General features: G+C 36.9%; 1 protein-coding gene across 1 annotated transcript in view; it reads left to right on the top strand.

The window, feature by feature from the left end:
• Positions 1 to 17,301, top strand: part of LOC128654615 (myosin-1B-like) — a 65,323-nt gene that overhangs the window by 26,675 nt on the left and 21,347 nt on the right. Inside the window, exons 13-18 of the mRNA XM_053708626.1 lie at positions 43 to 192; positions 2,050 to 2,220; positions 2,682 to 2,991; positions 3,980 to 4,047; positions 16,810 to 16,897; positions 17,002 to 17,119. Of these exons, the coding sequence (XP_053564601.1) occupies positions 43 to 192; positions 2,050 to 2,220; positions 2,682 to 2,991; positions 3,980 to 4,047; positions 16,810 to 16,897; positions 17,002 to 17,119 (905 nt within the window). The remainder of the gene's footprint in view (positions 1 to 42; positions 193 to 2,049; positions 2,221 to 2,681; positions 2,992 to 3,979; positions 4,048 to 16,809; positions 16,898 to 17,001; positions 17,120 to 17,301) is intronic.

The raw sequence follows: 17,301 nt of genomic DNA, 5'->3' as shown, positions 1-17,301 counted from the left end.
GTAATTTGTAAATGTGCATTTGTTCCATTGCTCTGTTTGTAGGTGCATAACTCCGTTGGTGCACTGGCAAAAGCAGTTTATGAGAAAATGTTCTCTTGGATGGTAACACGTATCAATGAACAACTGTACACAAAGCAACAAAGGCAATTCTTTATTGGTGTCCTGGATATTGCAGGATTTGAGATTTTTGATGTAAGTGGATAATGTGTTACTCAACTTTATTCTTCTTTAATTCTTTCAATTCGACAAATCTGACAAGAAACATAGGAGCTGATTTATCATGGCCCGAATGGGGCCAAATACCGCTCCTCCTTAACTCGTCCGCTGCCTCTGAGGCTGCGGACATTAATCCGCCAAATCGTGTTCGAATGGGTTGATTGACACCCCTACTCGCGGCTGATTGCCTGCGAATCTGCAGGGGGCGGCATTGCACAAGCAGTTCACCAGAACTGCTTGTGCAATACTAAATGTAGACAGCGTGTGCTGTCGGCATTCAGTGATGTCTGGCGGACATGATCTGCTACAGCGGATCATGTCAACCAGGCATTGATAAATCGACCCCATAATGTCATAATAAATGGAACATTAAAGTCACTGTTTTCAGTTGCTCAAAAGAGTTCCATCTGTAGAAACAAAAACTTGAATTCTTAAATTAATTGTAAAATTTAATGAATTAAAGCCCAGTATTAAAAAATAATCTTAAACACAGGGGCACTTTAATTCATTAAAGTTTACAAAGACACTTCGTTTTTTGTTAAACATAACGCTGATCCTCCGCACGCAGCTCTGGCTTTCTTTAGCAGATTGATGATGATTCCAGCTTCCTCCAATCGTTTGCGTGCCTCACGATCTGGACACCGCATGGGGCACGCAATAATTGGAGAGCTGCGGGCAGAGGATCGGCGTTATGCTTACCATAACACAATGGTAAGTATTTAAAAAAGAAGCGTCTTTGTAAACTTTAATTAAAGTGCCCCTGTTTTTAAGATTACTTTTTGATACTGGGCTTTAATTCATTGAAGTTTACAATAACTTTAAGCAACACACAAGCATGTGAAAGCATTTGGTTATAACATATGCTTGTGTGTGGTGGTGTGTGTGGTGGCTCCCCGGGCCTACACAAAAGGAAAAGGTCCTTTTACTGGGAGCCACCGGGCTAAGCCTCCTATTAGCGTGCACCCAGGGCTCTGTGAAGAAAGATAGGGACTAGCGCAGCATTCCAGCTCGCTAAATGTAAGTATGTTATGATATTAGGTGAACTTTTATCACCTGTCGCAAAAGAACATTTACATTTGTTTAACAAAAATTAATGTAAATGTTCCACGAATGGTCTGTATTTGTTTTGTTTAAAATTAGATGAATACCAAATAGCACAGGTAACACATATTTGAAAAACTACGCTTTTTGAATTTTCGTAAAGAAAGATTCAGCCAAAAATTTTTTTGCCGTGCACACCTCTAGTAAACACCTTGTACTTTTATGTAATTTTCATGTAATTTAGGTCTGATTTTGATCTGAATATTCAAATTCTCAAAGCTGGGAATGCACACACAGATTTTTCAAGGCTAACCCAGCTACATATCTTTCCCTAACTTTACTTTAACAGCTAAGAACAAAAAAATTTTTTTACTTTATACTACTGTAAAGACAAGTGCTAGCCTTGTTGTCTTCAGACTCAAGCCAAGATTGGTTCTTCCAAATAAAGTAGTTGGTGGATTTTCGCTACTGAGAAAGAACAACAGCAAACAAGACGTTAACTTGTAAAATTGTCCAGACTTGGCTGATACGTTATTCTATTTTAACGCAACAGAAATTTCATTTAATTACAATGTGTTTACTGTCCCTTTAAGGTAAACCAAAGTCTTTATAAATGTGTGGCTCTCCTTTTATTATGTATCAAGATACCACTTTATTGTTTATCTGGATAAAAAAATAATTTACATATTTTTTTGTCCTAGACATCCTTATCTCATTCTTCCTGCCATTTTAAATGTGTTAAAATATGTCTGTTACCCAACTGTTTATAGCTGTTTTCCCATTTATGTGTAGTACAACAGCTTAGAGCAGCTCTGCATCAACTTCACCAATGAGAAACTGCAACAGTTTTTCAACCATCACATGTTTGTCCTGGAACAAGAGGAATACAAGAAGGAAGGTATCGAGTGGGAGTTCATTGACTTTGGAATGGACTTGGCTGCCTGCATTGAGCTGATTGAGAAGGTATTACAATATTTAAAGTTTAAAAAAAATCCTTTTGAATTACATTGATTACTGCCCAGGTAAAAAAAAGAATTGTGCATTAATATTATTTTTCACCCACTCTATAAGATAATTGCATGACCTTTAACTAAGAAATCTATTCTCTCTTTGGTTATAAACATCATTAATATTATTTATTAAAAGGTAAATATATTGTGCATTATATTTGAAGGACATTAAAGGTAAAAATAACCAACTTGTGATGACATACAAGTAAGAAAACATTCAAATGTTGTTAATATATTATATTGTCACTAATATGGATTTACCTCTCAACGCATACTCTGTTGAAGAAACTCTCATAAAATATAAAGATCATAATAAAAGGAAAGAAAAATCTGCAGAAACCTTGAACACACTAGCCCAAGGATGACTTGTTATTAGGTATACTGGACTATAATAATGTCTTATGTTCCAAACAGCCAATGGGCATCTTCTCCATACTTGAAGAGGAGTGCATGTTCCCCAAGGCAACAGACGTTTCCTTTAAGAACAAGCTGTACGACCAGCACCTCGGCAAGTCCAACAACTTCCAGAAACCAAAACCTGTCAAAGGCAAAGCTGAAGCCCACTTCTCCCTTGTCCACTACGCTGGAACTGTGGACTACAACATCAGTGGCTGGCTTGACAAGAACAAGGACCCACTGAATGAAACTGTCATTGGGCTCTACCAGAAGTCTTCAATGAAGACATTGGCAAATTTGTTCTCCAGCTATTCTGCCACTGATGCAGGTAATTATCAGGGATATAAGCAAGCAGATTAATGGATAATTACATTAGCAGTTAAAGGGATACTGAACCCAATTTTTTTCTTTCATGGTGCAAATTTAAGCAACTTATTTATTTCTAATATCAATTGTTAGTCATTCTCTTGGAATCTTTATTTGAAAAAACAGGAATGTAAGCTTACGAGCTTGCCCATTTTTAGTTCAGTGCCCTGGATAGTGCTTGTTGATTGGTAGCCACCAATCAACAAGATGTACACAGGTGCTGAACCAAAGATGGGCCAGCTCGTACGCTTACATTCCTGCTTTTTCAAATAAAGATACCAAGAGAACGGAGAAAAATTGATACAAGGTGTAAATTAGAAAGTTGCTGAACATTGCATGCAGTATCTGAATCATGAAAAAAAAATTGGTTCAGTATCCCTTTAAGAGTAAATACTAGGTTCCAAAACTTGCAGTTAATGGCTACCTAAATGTATTGGGTACATGGTTATATAAGTGGGTTTAGTTCATAATTTACATTGTATTCTAGCCGTTTATTGAGTAACAGAAAATCATCAATTAATTAACTAATTTCAAACTTTACCTAGGAGGAGCTTACAATATTTTGTTTGCATATATTACATGCAGCAGCAATATACATTGTCAAACTTGGTTTTATTATCTTGGTATACTTTGTTAAAGAGTAAATCTAGGTTAAGTCTAATGTGATATCAGTTTTTCTCACCTATGTGGCAACAGTGTTTTACAACATTGTTTGTGGAACTGTTTTATATTGTTACAAATACCGCTACAATGTGTTGTTATTCACTGTACGGATATTATTGTTTTCAATATGTATCCAACTAAATACAGAAATGCATATGGATAATTTTTCTCAGGATAAATTTTGCATTAAATGAATAATAATAATATCTAGCATTTTTAAGAATTTAATTTCCCTCTAAAGACCACACAAATGTTTGCATTGTATTTTTTGTTTATCATTTTTACAGAATCTGGAAGCAAGAAGGGAGCAAAAAAGAAGGGTTCTTCTTTCCAGACTGTATCTGCTCTCTTTAGGGTAAGGACAAACCTATAGCAGGAAAATAGATCTGCATTTTGCATATCAAAAAAACAATAAGGTCAAGATTACAAATGGAGCTCTTCAAATCTGGTGTTATTACAGCCAGTAATGTCAGGTGCATACAATATACTGTGTACAGCTAGTACTATTGCATACAGTGATGTCAGGTGTACATAATATACTGTACACAGCTAGTACTATTACATACAGTTATGTCAGATGTACAGATTATACAGTGCACAGCTAGTACTATTACACACAGTAATGTCAGGTGCATACAATATACTGTGTACAGCTAGTACTATTGCATACAGTGATGTCAGGTGTACATAACATACTGTGCACAGCTAGTACTATTGCATACAGTGATGTCAGGTGTACATAATATACTGTACACAGCTAGTACTATTACATACAGTTATGTCAGATGTACAGATTATACTGTGCACAGCTAGTACTATTACATACAGTTATGTCAGATGAACAGATTATACAGTGCACAGCTAGTACTGTTACATACAGTGATGTCAGGTATACACAATATACTGTGTACAGCTAGTACTATTACATACAGTGATGTCAGGTGTACATAATATACTGTGTACAGCTAGTACTATTGCATACAATGATGTCAGATGTACAGATTATACTGTGCACAGCTAGTATAGTATTACATACAGTTATGTCAGATGTACAGATTATACTGTGCACAGCTAGTATAGTATTACATACAGTTATGTCAGATGTACAGATTATACTGTGCACAGCTAGTATAGTATTACATACAGTTATGTCAGATGTACAGATTATACAGTGCACAGCTAGTACTGTTACATACAGTGATGTCAGGTATACACAATATACTGTGCACAGCTAGTACTGTTACATACAGTGATGTCAGCTATACACAATATACTTTGCACAGCTAGTACTGTTACATGCAGTGATGTCAGGTATACACAATATACTGTGCACAGTTAGTACTTTTATATACAGTGATGTCAGGTGTACACAATATACTGTACATAGCTAGTACTATTATATACAGTGATGTCAGGTGTACACAATATACTGTGCACAGCTAGTACTATTACACACAGTGATGTCAGGTATACACAATATACTGTGCACAACTAGTACTGTTACATACAGTGATGTCAGCTATACACAATATACTGTGCACAGCTAGTACTGTTACATGCAGTGATGTCAGGTATACACAATATACTGTGCACAGTTAGTACTTTTATATACAGTGATGTCAGGTGTACACAATATACTGTGCACAGCTATTACTATTACATACAGTGATGTCAGGTGTACACAATATACTGTGCACAGCTAGTACTATTGCATGCAGTGATGTCAGGTGTACACAATATAATTTGCACAGCTAGTACTATTACATACAGTGATGTCAGGTGTACACAATATACTGTGCACAGCTATTACTTTTATATACAGTGATGTCAGGTGTACACAATATACTGTGCACAGCTAGTACTATTACACTCAGTGATGTCAGGTTACACAATATACTGTGCAAAGCTAGTGCTATTTTATACAGTGATGTCCGGTGTGCACAATATACTGTGCACAGCTAGTACTATTACATACAGCGATGTCAGGTGTACACAATATACTGTGCACAGCTAGTACTATTACATACAGTGATGTCAGGTTACACAATATACTGTGCACAGCTAGTACTATTACATACAGTGATGTCAGGTGTATACAATATACTGTGCACAGCTAGTACTATTACATACAGTGATGTCAGGTGTACATAATATACTGTGCACAGCTAGTACTATTACATACAGTGATGTCAGGTGTACATAATATACTGTGCACAGCTAGTACTATTATATACAGTAATGTCAGGTGTACACAAGATACTGTGCATAGCTAGTACTATTACATACAGTGATGTCAGGTGTACACAATATACTGAACACATATAATGCTATTTCATACAGTTATGTCAGGTATACACAATATAATGTGTACAGCTAGTACTATTACATACAGTGATGTCAGATGCACACAATATACTGTGCACAGCTAGTACTATTGCATACAGTGATGTCAGGTGTACATAATATACTGTGCACAGCTAATGCTGTTACATACAGTGATGTCAGGTGTACACAATATACTGTGCACAGCTAGTACTATTATATACAGTAATGTCAGGTGTACACAATATACTGTGCACAGCTAGTACTATTACATACAGTGATGTCAGGTGTACACAATGTATTACATACAGTTATGTCAGATGTACAGATTATACTGTGCACAGCTAGTACTATTACATACAGTTATGTCAGATGTACAGATTATACAGTGCACAACTAGTACTATTACATACAGTGATGTCAGGTGTACACAATATACTGTGCACTGCTAGTACTATTACATGCAGTGATGTCAGATGTACAGATTAGATTATACTGAGCACAGCTAGTACTATTACATACAGTGATGTCAGGTGTACATACTATACTGTGCACAGCTAATGCTGTTACATACAGTGATGTCAGGTATACACAATATACTGTGCACAGCAAGTACTATGACATACAGTGATGTCAGGTGTACACAATATACTGTGCACAGCTAGTACTGTTACATACAGTGTTGTCAGTTGTACACAATATAATGTGAACAGCTAATACTATTACAAAGAGTGATGTCAGGTGTACAAATATGCTGTGCACAGTTAGTACTATTACATAAAGTGATGTCAGATGAACACAATATACTGAGCACAGCTAGTACTATTACATACAGTGATGTCAGGTGTACACAATATACTGTGCACAGTTAGTACTATTACATACAGTGATGTCCGGTGTACACAATATACAGTACACAAATAGTACTATTGTATACAGTGATGTCAGGTGTACACAATATACTATGCGCAGCTAGTACTATTACATACAGTGATGTTAGATGTACACAATATACTGTGCCAGCTAGTACTACTACATACAGTGATGTCAGGTGTACACAATATACAGTGCACATCTAGTACTATTACATACAGTGATGTCAGGTGTACACAATATACAGTGCACAGCTAGTACTATTATATACAATGATGTCAGATATACTCAATATACTCTGCACAGCTAGTATTATTACACAGAGTAATGTCAGGTTACACAATATACAGTGCACAGCTAGTACTATTACACATAGTGATGTCAGGTCACACAATATAGTCTGCACAGCTAGTACTGTTACATACAGTGATGTTATATGTACACAATATACTGTGCACAGCTAGTACTATTACATACAGTGATGTTAGGTGTACACAATATACTGTGCACAGTTACTACTATTACATACAGTGATGTCAGATGTACACAATATGCTCTGCACAGCTAGTATTATTACACACAGTGATGTCAGGTTACACAATATAGCCTGCACAGCTAGTACTATTACATACAGTGTCACAATATACAGTACACAGATAGTACTATTGTATACAGTGATGTCAGGTGTACACAATATACTGTGCACAGCTAGTACTACTACATACAGTGATGTCAGGTGTGCACAATATACTGTGCACAGCTAGTACTATTACATACAGTCATGTCAGCTGTACAGCTTATACTGTGCACAGCTAGTACTACTACATACAGTGATGTCAGGTGTACAAAATATACAGTGCTCAGCTAGTACTATTACATACAGTGATGTCAGGTGTACACAATATACAGTGCACAGCTAGTACTGTTACATACAGTGATGTCAGATATACTCTGCACAACTAGTACTATTACATACAGTGATGTCAGGTTACACAATATAGGCTGCACAGCTAGTACTATTATACACAGTGATGTCAGGTTACACAATATACTGTGCACAACTAGTACTATTACATACAGTGATGTCAGATTACACAATATACTGTGCACAGCTAGTACTATTACATACAGTGATGTCAGGTGTACACAATATACAGTGCACAGCTAGTACTATTACACTCAGTGATGTCAGGTTACACAATATACTGTGCACAGCTAGTACTATTACACACAGTGATGTCAGGTTACACAATATACTGTGCACAGCTAGTACTATTACATACAGTAATGTCAGGTTACACAATATACAGTGCTCAGCTAGTACTGTTATATACAGTGATGTCAGGTGTACACAATATACTGTGCACAGCTAGTACTATTACACTCAGTGATGTCAGGTTACACAATATACTGTGCAAAGCTAGTGCTATTTTATACAGTGATGTCCGGTGTGCACAATATACTGTGCACAGCTAGTACTATTACATACAGCGATGTCAGGTGTACACAATATACTGTGCACAGCTAGTACTATTACATACAGTGATGTCAGGTTACACAATATACTGTTCACAGCTAGTACTGTTATATACAGTGATGCCAGGTGTACACAATATACTGTGCACAGCTAATACTATTACATACAGTGATGTCAGGTTACACACTATACTGTGCACAGCTAGTAATGTTACATACAGTGATGTCAGGTGCATACAATATACTGTGTACAGCTAGTACTATTGCATACAGTGATGTCAGGTGTACATAACATACTGTGCACAGCTAGTACTATTGCATACAGTGATGTCAGGTGTACATAACATACTGTGCACAGCTAGTACTATTGCATACAGTGATGTCAGGTGTACATAATATACTGTACACAGCTAGTACTATTACATACAGTTATGTCAGATGTACAGATTATACTGTGCACAGCTAGTACTATTACATACAGTTATGTCAGATGAACAGATTATACAGTGCACAGCTAGTACTGTTACATACAGTGATGTCAGGTATACACAATATACTGTGTACAGCTAGTACTATTACATACAGTGATGTCAGGTGTACATAATATACTGTGTACAGCTAGTACTATTGCATACAATGATGTCAGATGTACAGATTATACTGTGCACAGCTAGTATAGTATTACATACAGTTATGTCAGATGTACAGATTATACTGTGCACAGCTAGTATAGTATTACATACAGTTATGTCAGATGTACAGATTATACTGTGCACAGCTAGTATAGTATTACATACAGTTATGTCAGATGTACAGATTATACAGTGCACAGCTAGTACTGTTACATACAGTGATGTCAGGTATACACAATATACTGTGCACAGCTAGTACTGTTACATACAGTGATGTCAGCTATACACAATATACTTTGCACAGCTAGTACTGTTACATGCAGTGATGTCAGGTATACACAATATACTGTGCACAGTTAGTACTTTTATATACAGTGATGTCAGGTGTACACAATATACTGTACATAGCTAGTACTATTATATACAGTGATGTCAGGTGTACACAATATACTGTGCACAGCTAGTACTATTACACACAGTGATGTCAGGTATACACAATATACTGTGCACAACTAGTACTGTTACATACAGTGATGTCAGCTATACACAATATACTGTGCACAGCTAGTACTGTTACATGCAGTGATGTCAGGTATACACAATATACTGTGCACAGTTAGTACTTTTATATACAGTGATGTCAGGTGTACACAATATACTGTGCACAGCTATTACTATTACATACAGTGATGTCAGGTGTACACAATATACTGTGCACAGCTAGTACTATTGCATGCAGTGATGTCAGGTGTACACAATATAATTTGCACAGCTAGTACTATTACATACAGTGATGTCAGGTGTACACAATATACTGTGCACAGCTATTACTTTTATATACAGTGATGTCAGGTGTACACAATATACTGTGCACAGCTAGTACTATTACACTCAGTGATGTCAGGTTACACAATATACTGTGCAAAGCTAGTGCTATTTTATACAGTGATGTCCGGTGTGCACAATATACTGTGCACAGCTAGTACTATTACATACAGCGATGTCAGGTGTACACAATATACTGTGCACAGCTAGTACTATTACATACAGTGATGTCAGGTTACACAATATACTGTGCACAGCTAGTACTATTACATACAGTGATGTCAGGTGTATACAATATACTGTGCACAGCTAGTACTATTACATACAGTGATGTCAGATGCACACAATATACTGTGCACAGCTAGTACTATTGCATACAGTGATGTCAGGTGTACATAATATACTGTGCACAGCTAGTACTATTACATACAGTGATGTCAGGTGTACATAATATACTGTGCACAGCTAGTACTATTATATACAGTAATGTCAGGTGTACACAAGATACTGTGCATAGCTAGTACTATTACATACAGTGATGTCAGGTGTACACAATATACTGAACACATATAATGCTATTTCATACAGTTATGTCAGGTATACACAATATAATGTGTACAGCTAGTACTATTACATACAGTGATGTCAGATGCACACAATATACTGTGCACAGCTAGTACTATTGCATACAGTGATGTCAGGTGTACATAATATACTGTGCACAGCTAATGCTGTTACATACAGTGATGTCAGGTGTACACAATATACTGTGCACAGCTAGTACTATTATATACAGTAATGTCAGGTGTACACAATATACTGTGCACAGCTAGTACTATTACATACAGTGATGTCAGGTGTACACAATGTATTACATACAGTTATGTCAGATGTACAGATTATACTGTGCACAGCTAGTACTATTACATACAGTTATGTCAGATGTACAGATTATACAGTGCACAACTAGTACTATTACATACAGTGATGTCAGGTGTACACAATATACTGTGCACTGCTAGTACTATTACATGCAGTGATGTCAGATGTACAGATTAGATTATACTGAGCACAGCTAGTACTATTACATACAGTGATGTCAGGTGTACATACTATACTGTGCACAGCTAATGCTGTTACATACAGTGATGTCAGGTATACACAATATACTGTGCACAGCTAGTACTATGACATACAGTGATGTCAGGTGTACACAATATACTGTGCACAGCTAGTACTGTTACATACAGTGTTGTCAGTTGTACACAATATAATGTGAACAGCTAATACTATTACAAAGAGTGATGTCAGGTGTACAAATATGCTGTGCACAGTTAGTACTATTACATAAAGTGATGTCAGATGAACACAATATACTGAGCACAGCTAGTACTATTACATACAGTGATGTCAGGTGTACACAATATACTGTGCACAGTTAGTACTATTACATACAGTGATGTCCGGTGTACACAATATACAGTACACAAATAGTACTATTGTATACAGTGATGTCAGGTGTACACAATATACTATGCGCAGCTAGTACTATTACATACAGTGATGTTAGATGTACACAATATACTGTGCCAGCTAGTACTACTACATACAGTGATGTCAGGTGTACACAATATACAGTGCACATCTAGTACTATTACATACAGTGATGTCAGGTGTACACAATATACAGTGCACAGCTAGTACTATTATATACAATGATGTCAGATATACTCAATATACTCTGCACAGCTAGTATTATTACACAGAGTAATGTCAGGTTACACAATATACAGTGCACAGCTAGTACTATTACACATAGTGATGTCAGGTCACACAATATAGTCTGCACAGCTAGTACTATTACATACAGTGATGTTAGGTGTACACAATATACTGTGCACAGTTACTACTATTACATACAGTGATGTCAGATGTACACAATATGCTCTGCACAGCTAGTATTATTACACACAGTGATGTCAGGTTACACAATATAGCCTGCACAGCTAGTACTATTACATACAGTGTCACAATATACAGTACACAGATAGTACTATTGTATACAGTGATGTCAGGTGTACACAATATACTGTGCACAGCTAGTACTACTACATACAGTGATGTCAGGTGTGCACAATATACTGTGCACAGCTAGTACTATTACATACAGTCATGTCAGCTGTACAGCTTATACTGTGCACAGCTAGTACTACTACATACAGTGATGTCAGGTGTACAAAATATACAGTGCTCAGCTAGTACTATTACATACAGTGATGTCAGGTGTACACAATATACAGTGCACAGCTAGTACTGTTACATACAGTGATGTCAGATATACTCTGCACAACTAGTACTATTACATACAGTGATGTCAGGTTACACAATATAGGCTGCACAGCTAGTACTATTATACACAGTGATGTCAGGTTACACAATATACTGTGCACAACTAGTACTATTACATACAGTGATGTCAGATTACACAATATACTGTGCACAGCTAGTACTATTACATACAGTGATGTCAGGTGTACACAATATACAGTGCACAGCTAGTACTATTACACTCAGTGATGTCAGGTTACACAATATACTGTGCACAGCTAGTACTATTACACACAGTGATGTCAGGTTACACAATATACTGTGCACAGCTAGTACTATTACATACAGTAATGTCAGGTTACACAATATACAGTGCTCAGCTAGTACTGTTATATACAGTGATGTCAGGTGTACACAATATACTGTGCACAGCTAGTACTATTACACTCAGTGATGTCAGGTTACACAATATACTGTGCAAAGCTAGTGCTATTTTATACAGTGATGTCCGGTGTGCACAATATACTGTGCACAGCTAGTACTATTACATACAGCGATGTCAGGTGTACACAATATACTGTGCACAGCTAGTACTATTACATACAGTGATGTCAGGTTACACAATATACTGTTCACAGCTAGTACTGTTACATACAGTGATGCCAGGTGTACACAATATACTGTGCACAGCTAATACTATTACATACAGTGATGTCAGGTTACACACTATACTGTGCACAGCTAGTAATGTTACATACAGTGATGTCAGGTGTATACAATGTACTCTGCACAGCTAGTACTATTACATACAGTGATGTCAGGTGTACACAATATACTCTGCACAGCTAGTACTATTACATACAGTGATGTCAGATTACACAATATACTGTGCACAGCTAGTACTGTTACATACAGTGATGCCAGGTGTACACAATATACTGTGCACAGCTAATACTATTACATACAGTGATGTCAGGTTACACACTATACTGTGCACAGCTAGTACTATTACATACAGTGATGTCAGGTGTACACAATATACTCTGCACAGCTGGTACTGTTACATACAGTGATGTCAGATTACACAATATACTGTGCACAGCTAGTACTATTACATACAGTGATGTCAGATTACACAATATACTGTGCACAGCTAGTACTGTTACATACAGTGATGTCAGATTACACAATATACTGTGCACAGCTAGTACTGTTACATACAGTGATGTCAGGTTACACAATATAGTCTGCACAGCTAGTACTGTTACATACAGTGATGTCAGGTGTACACAATATACTGTGCACAGCTAGTACTATTACATACAGTGATGTCAGGTGTACACAATATACTGTACACAGCTAGTACTATTACATACAGTGATGTCAGGTGTACACAATATACTGTGCACAGCTAGTACTATTACATACAGTTATGTCAGATGAACAGATTATACTGTACACAGCTAGTACTATTACATACAGTGATGCCAGGTGTATACAATATACTCTGCACAGCTAGTACTGTTACATACAGTGATGTCAGATGTACACAATATACTCTGCACAGCTAGTACTGTTACATACAGTGATGTCAGGTTACACAATATAGTCTGCACAGCTAGTACTGTTACATACAGTGATGTCAGGTTACACAATATACTCTGCACAGCTAGTACTATTACACACAGTGATGTCAGCTACACAATATAGTCTGCACAGCTAGTACTGTTACATACAGTGATGTCAGGTTACACAATATACTCTGCACAGCTAGTACTGTTACATACAGTGATGTCAGATGTACACTATACTGTGCACAGCTAGTACTATTACATACAGTGATGTCAGGTTACACAATATACTGTGCACAGCTAGTTCTGTTACATACAATGGTGTTAGGTTACACAATATACTCTGCACAGCTAGTACTGTTACACACAGTGATGTCAGGTTACACAATATACTCTGCACAGCTAGTACTATGACACACAGTGATGTCAGATTACACAATATACTCTGCACAGCTAGTACTGTTATATACAATGATGTCAGGTGTACACAATATACTGTGCACAGCTAATGCTGTTACATACAGTGATGTCAGGTTACACAATATACTCTGCACAGCTAGTACTGTTACATACAGTGATGTCAGGTTACACAATATACTCTGCACAGCTAGTACTGTTACATAGAGTGATGTCAGGTTACACAATATACTCTGCACAGCTAGTACTGTTACATACAGTGATGTCAGGTGTACACAATATAGTCTGCACAGCTAGTACTGTTACACACAGTGATGTCAGGTTACACAATATACAGTGCACAGCTAGTACTGTTACATACAGTGATGTCAGGTTACACAATATACTGTGCACAGCTAGTACTGTTACATACAGTGATGTCAGATGTACACAATATACTGTGCACAGCTAATACTGTTACATACAGTGATGTCAGGTTACACAATATACTGTGCACAGCTAGTACTGTTACATACAGTGATGTCAGGTTACACAATATACTGTGCACAGCTAGTACTGTTACATACAGTGATGTCAGGTTACACAATATACTGTGCACAGCTAGTTCTGTTACATACAATGGTGTTAGGTTACACAATATACTGTGCACAGCTAGTACTATTACACACAGTGATGTCAGGTTACACAATATACTCTGCACAGCTAGTACTATGACACACAGTGATGTCAGGTTACACAATATAGTCTGCACAGCTAGTACTATTACACTCAGTAATGTCAGGTGTACACAATATACTGTGCACAGCTAGTACTATTACACACAGTGATGTCAGGTTACACAATATAGTCTGCACAGCTAGTACTATTACATACAGTGATGTCAGATGTACACAATATACTGTGCACAGCTAGTACTATTACATACAGTGATGCCAGGTGTACACAATATACTCTGCACAGCTAGTACTATTACATACAGTGATGTCAGATTACACAATATACTGTGCACAGCTAGTACTATTACATACAGTGATGTCAGGTGTACACAATATACTCTGCACAGCTAGTACTATTACACACAGTAATGTCAGGTTACACAATATACTCTGCACAGCTAGTACTATTACACACAGTGATGTCAGATGTACACTATACTGTGCACAGCTAGTACTGTTACATACAGTGATGTCAGGTTACACAATATACTGTGCACAGCTAGTACTATTACATACAGTGATGTCAGGTTACACAATATACTGTGCACAGCTAGTACTATTACACACAGTGATGTCAGGTTACACAATATACTCTGCACAGCTAGTACTGTTACATACAGTGATGTCAGGTTACACAATATACTCTGCACAGCTAGTACTATGACACACAGTGATGTCAGGTTACACAATATACTCTGCACAGCTAGTACTGTTACATACAGTGATGTCAGGTTACACAATATACTCTGCACAGCTAGTACTATTACACACAGTGATGTCAGGTTACACAATATACTCTGCACAGCTAGTACTGTTACATACAGTGATGTCAGGTTACACAATATACTCTGCACAGCTAGTACTATGACACACAGTGATGTCAGATTACACAATATACTCTGCACAGCTAGTACTATTACACACAGTGATGTCAGGTTACACAATATACTGTGCACAGCTAATGCTGTTACATACAGTGATGTCAGGTTACACAATATACTGTGCACAGCTAGTACTATGACACACAGTGATGTCAGATTACACAATATACTCTGCACAGCTAGTACTATTACACACAGTGATGTCAGGTTACACAATATACTCTGCACAGCTAGTACTGTTACATACAGTGATGCCTCAGACAGGGGTTCCTGGTAGCTGAGTAGGGTTCTCTCTACATGTAATACAAGTCGCTAGGGAGCATTGGAAAATTGTCAGTTGTGTGGGACAGAACAATACTACAGTATCAAATAGCTCATAACAGGAAATGACAATGCAGACAAGTTTACTTTCAATTTTAACATCTTTCGCTGCAACAGCTTTATATATATAAGCAGCTGTGGATAAAGTCTGATATACTTTAATTCCCCCATCTACACTAATTTTTTGGCCTCCACCTGAAAGATTCAAGAAAGGCATGCCGCCGATCCTCTGGCATCCAGTGAACCTTGGGGGTTAAGGATTAAAAGGGGGACAACTTTGCCCCCCTTGAACCCCCAGGCAGAAGCAGAAAAGATAGTGCATGCTATATTTGTTTGATGCTGTGACTCGATGAAGCTCATGCTCTCTGATGGGATTTATGATCTTACATTGGGCTTTACCCACAGCCGCATTTTGTTTTTTGATTACAGTATCCCTGTAGAGTGTTCATCTACATTTTTACCTTGAGTAAAGCTCCTCTTACTCAAAGGATGATGTGCAAAGTAATTTGTTTATGTTATAGTGTTAAATAATACTTATTACACAATTTTTCAAGGATCTGTGTGGTATTTAAACATCTTACCAAAATACAGTACAATTAACCATAGCTGAGTATTTGTTTTAGACAAATATAGTAAAATGGGAATAGTTGCCTGGCAGATCATTTAGTAGAGTACCTACACCATCTTATACAATGTAAATTATTAAGAGACAAACTCGACTATAATTAATGTAAAAAAAATCCTTTATATTAAAGGAGAACCTTAACAAGTTGATGAGCAACCTTAGAACAACTCATCCTCATTTTGTGCGTTGTCTTATTCCTAATGAGACAAAGACGCCAGGTAAGAGACATTACCTTTTTCTTTTTCATAATAACCATAAGGTAAATATCAGAAATTATTACACATAATTGTTTTTCTAATATGTTTGTCCATATGTCCTTAAGGGTCTATGGAGCATGCTCTTGTACTGCATCAGCTGAGGTGTAATGGGGTGCTGGAAGGGATCAGAATTTGCAGAAAGGGATTCCCAAGCAGGATCCTTTATGGTGACTTCAAACAAAGGTACTAACATGTATAATACAAGTTCTGACTGATATATTTCTTGCAATATATAGTCTGTAAAATAAACAACACCCTGGCAGATATAAAAATAATTTACAATATTTACTCAATACTTTATCATTGTTGTATAATGGTTAATCCTGGACATATGCAAACAACTATATTACTTCTATTTTTGTATA

Source organism: Bombina bombina, chromosome 1, assembly GCF_027579735.1.
Source record: "Bombina bombina isolate aBomBom1 chromosome 1, aBomBom1.pri, whole genome shotgun sequence".
Classification (NCBI taxonomy): domain Eukaryota; kingdom Metazoa; phylum Chordata; class Amphibia; order Anura; family Bombinatoridae; genus Bombina; species Bombina bombina.
Note: the sequence above shows the minus strand (reverse complement) of the source record. Positions and strands in the feature narration are given on the sequence as shown.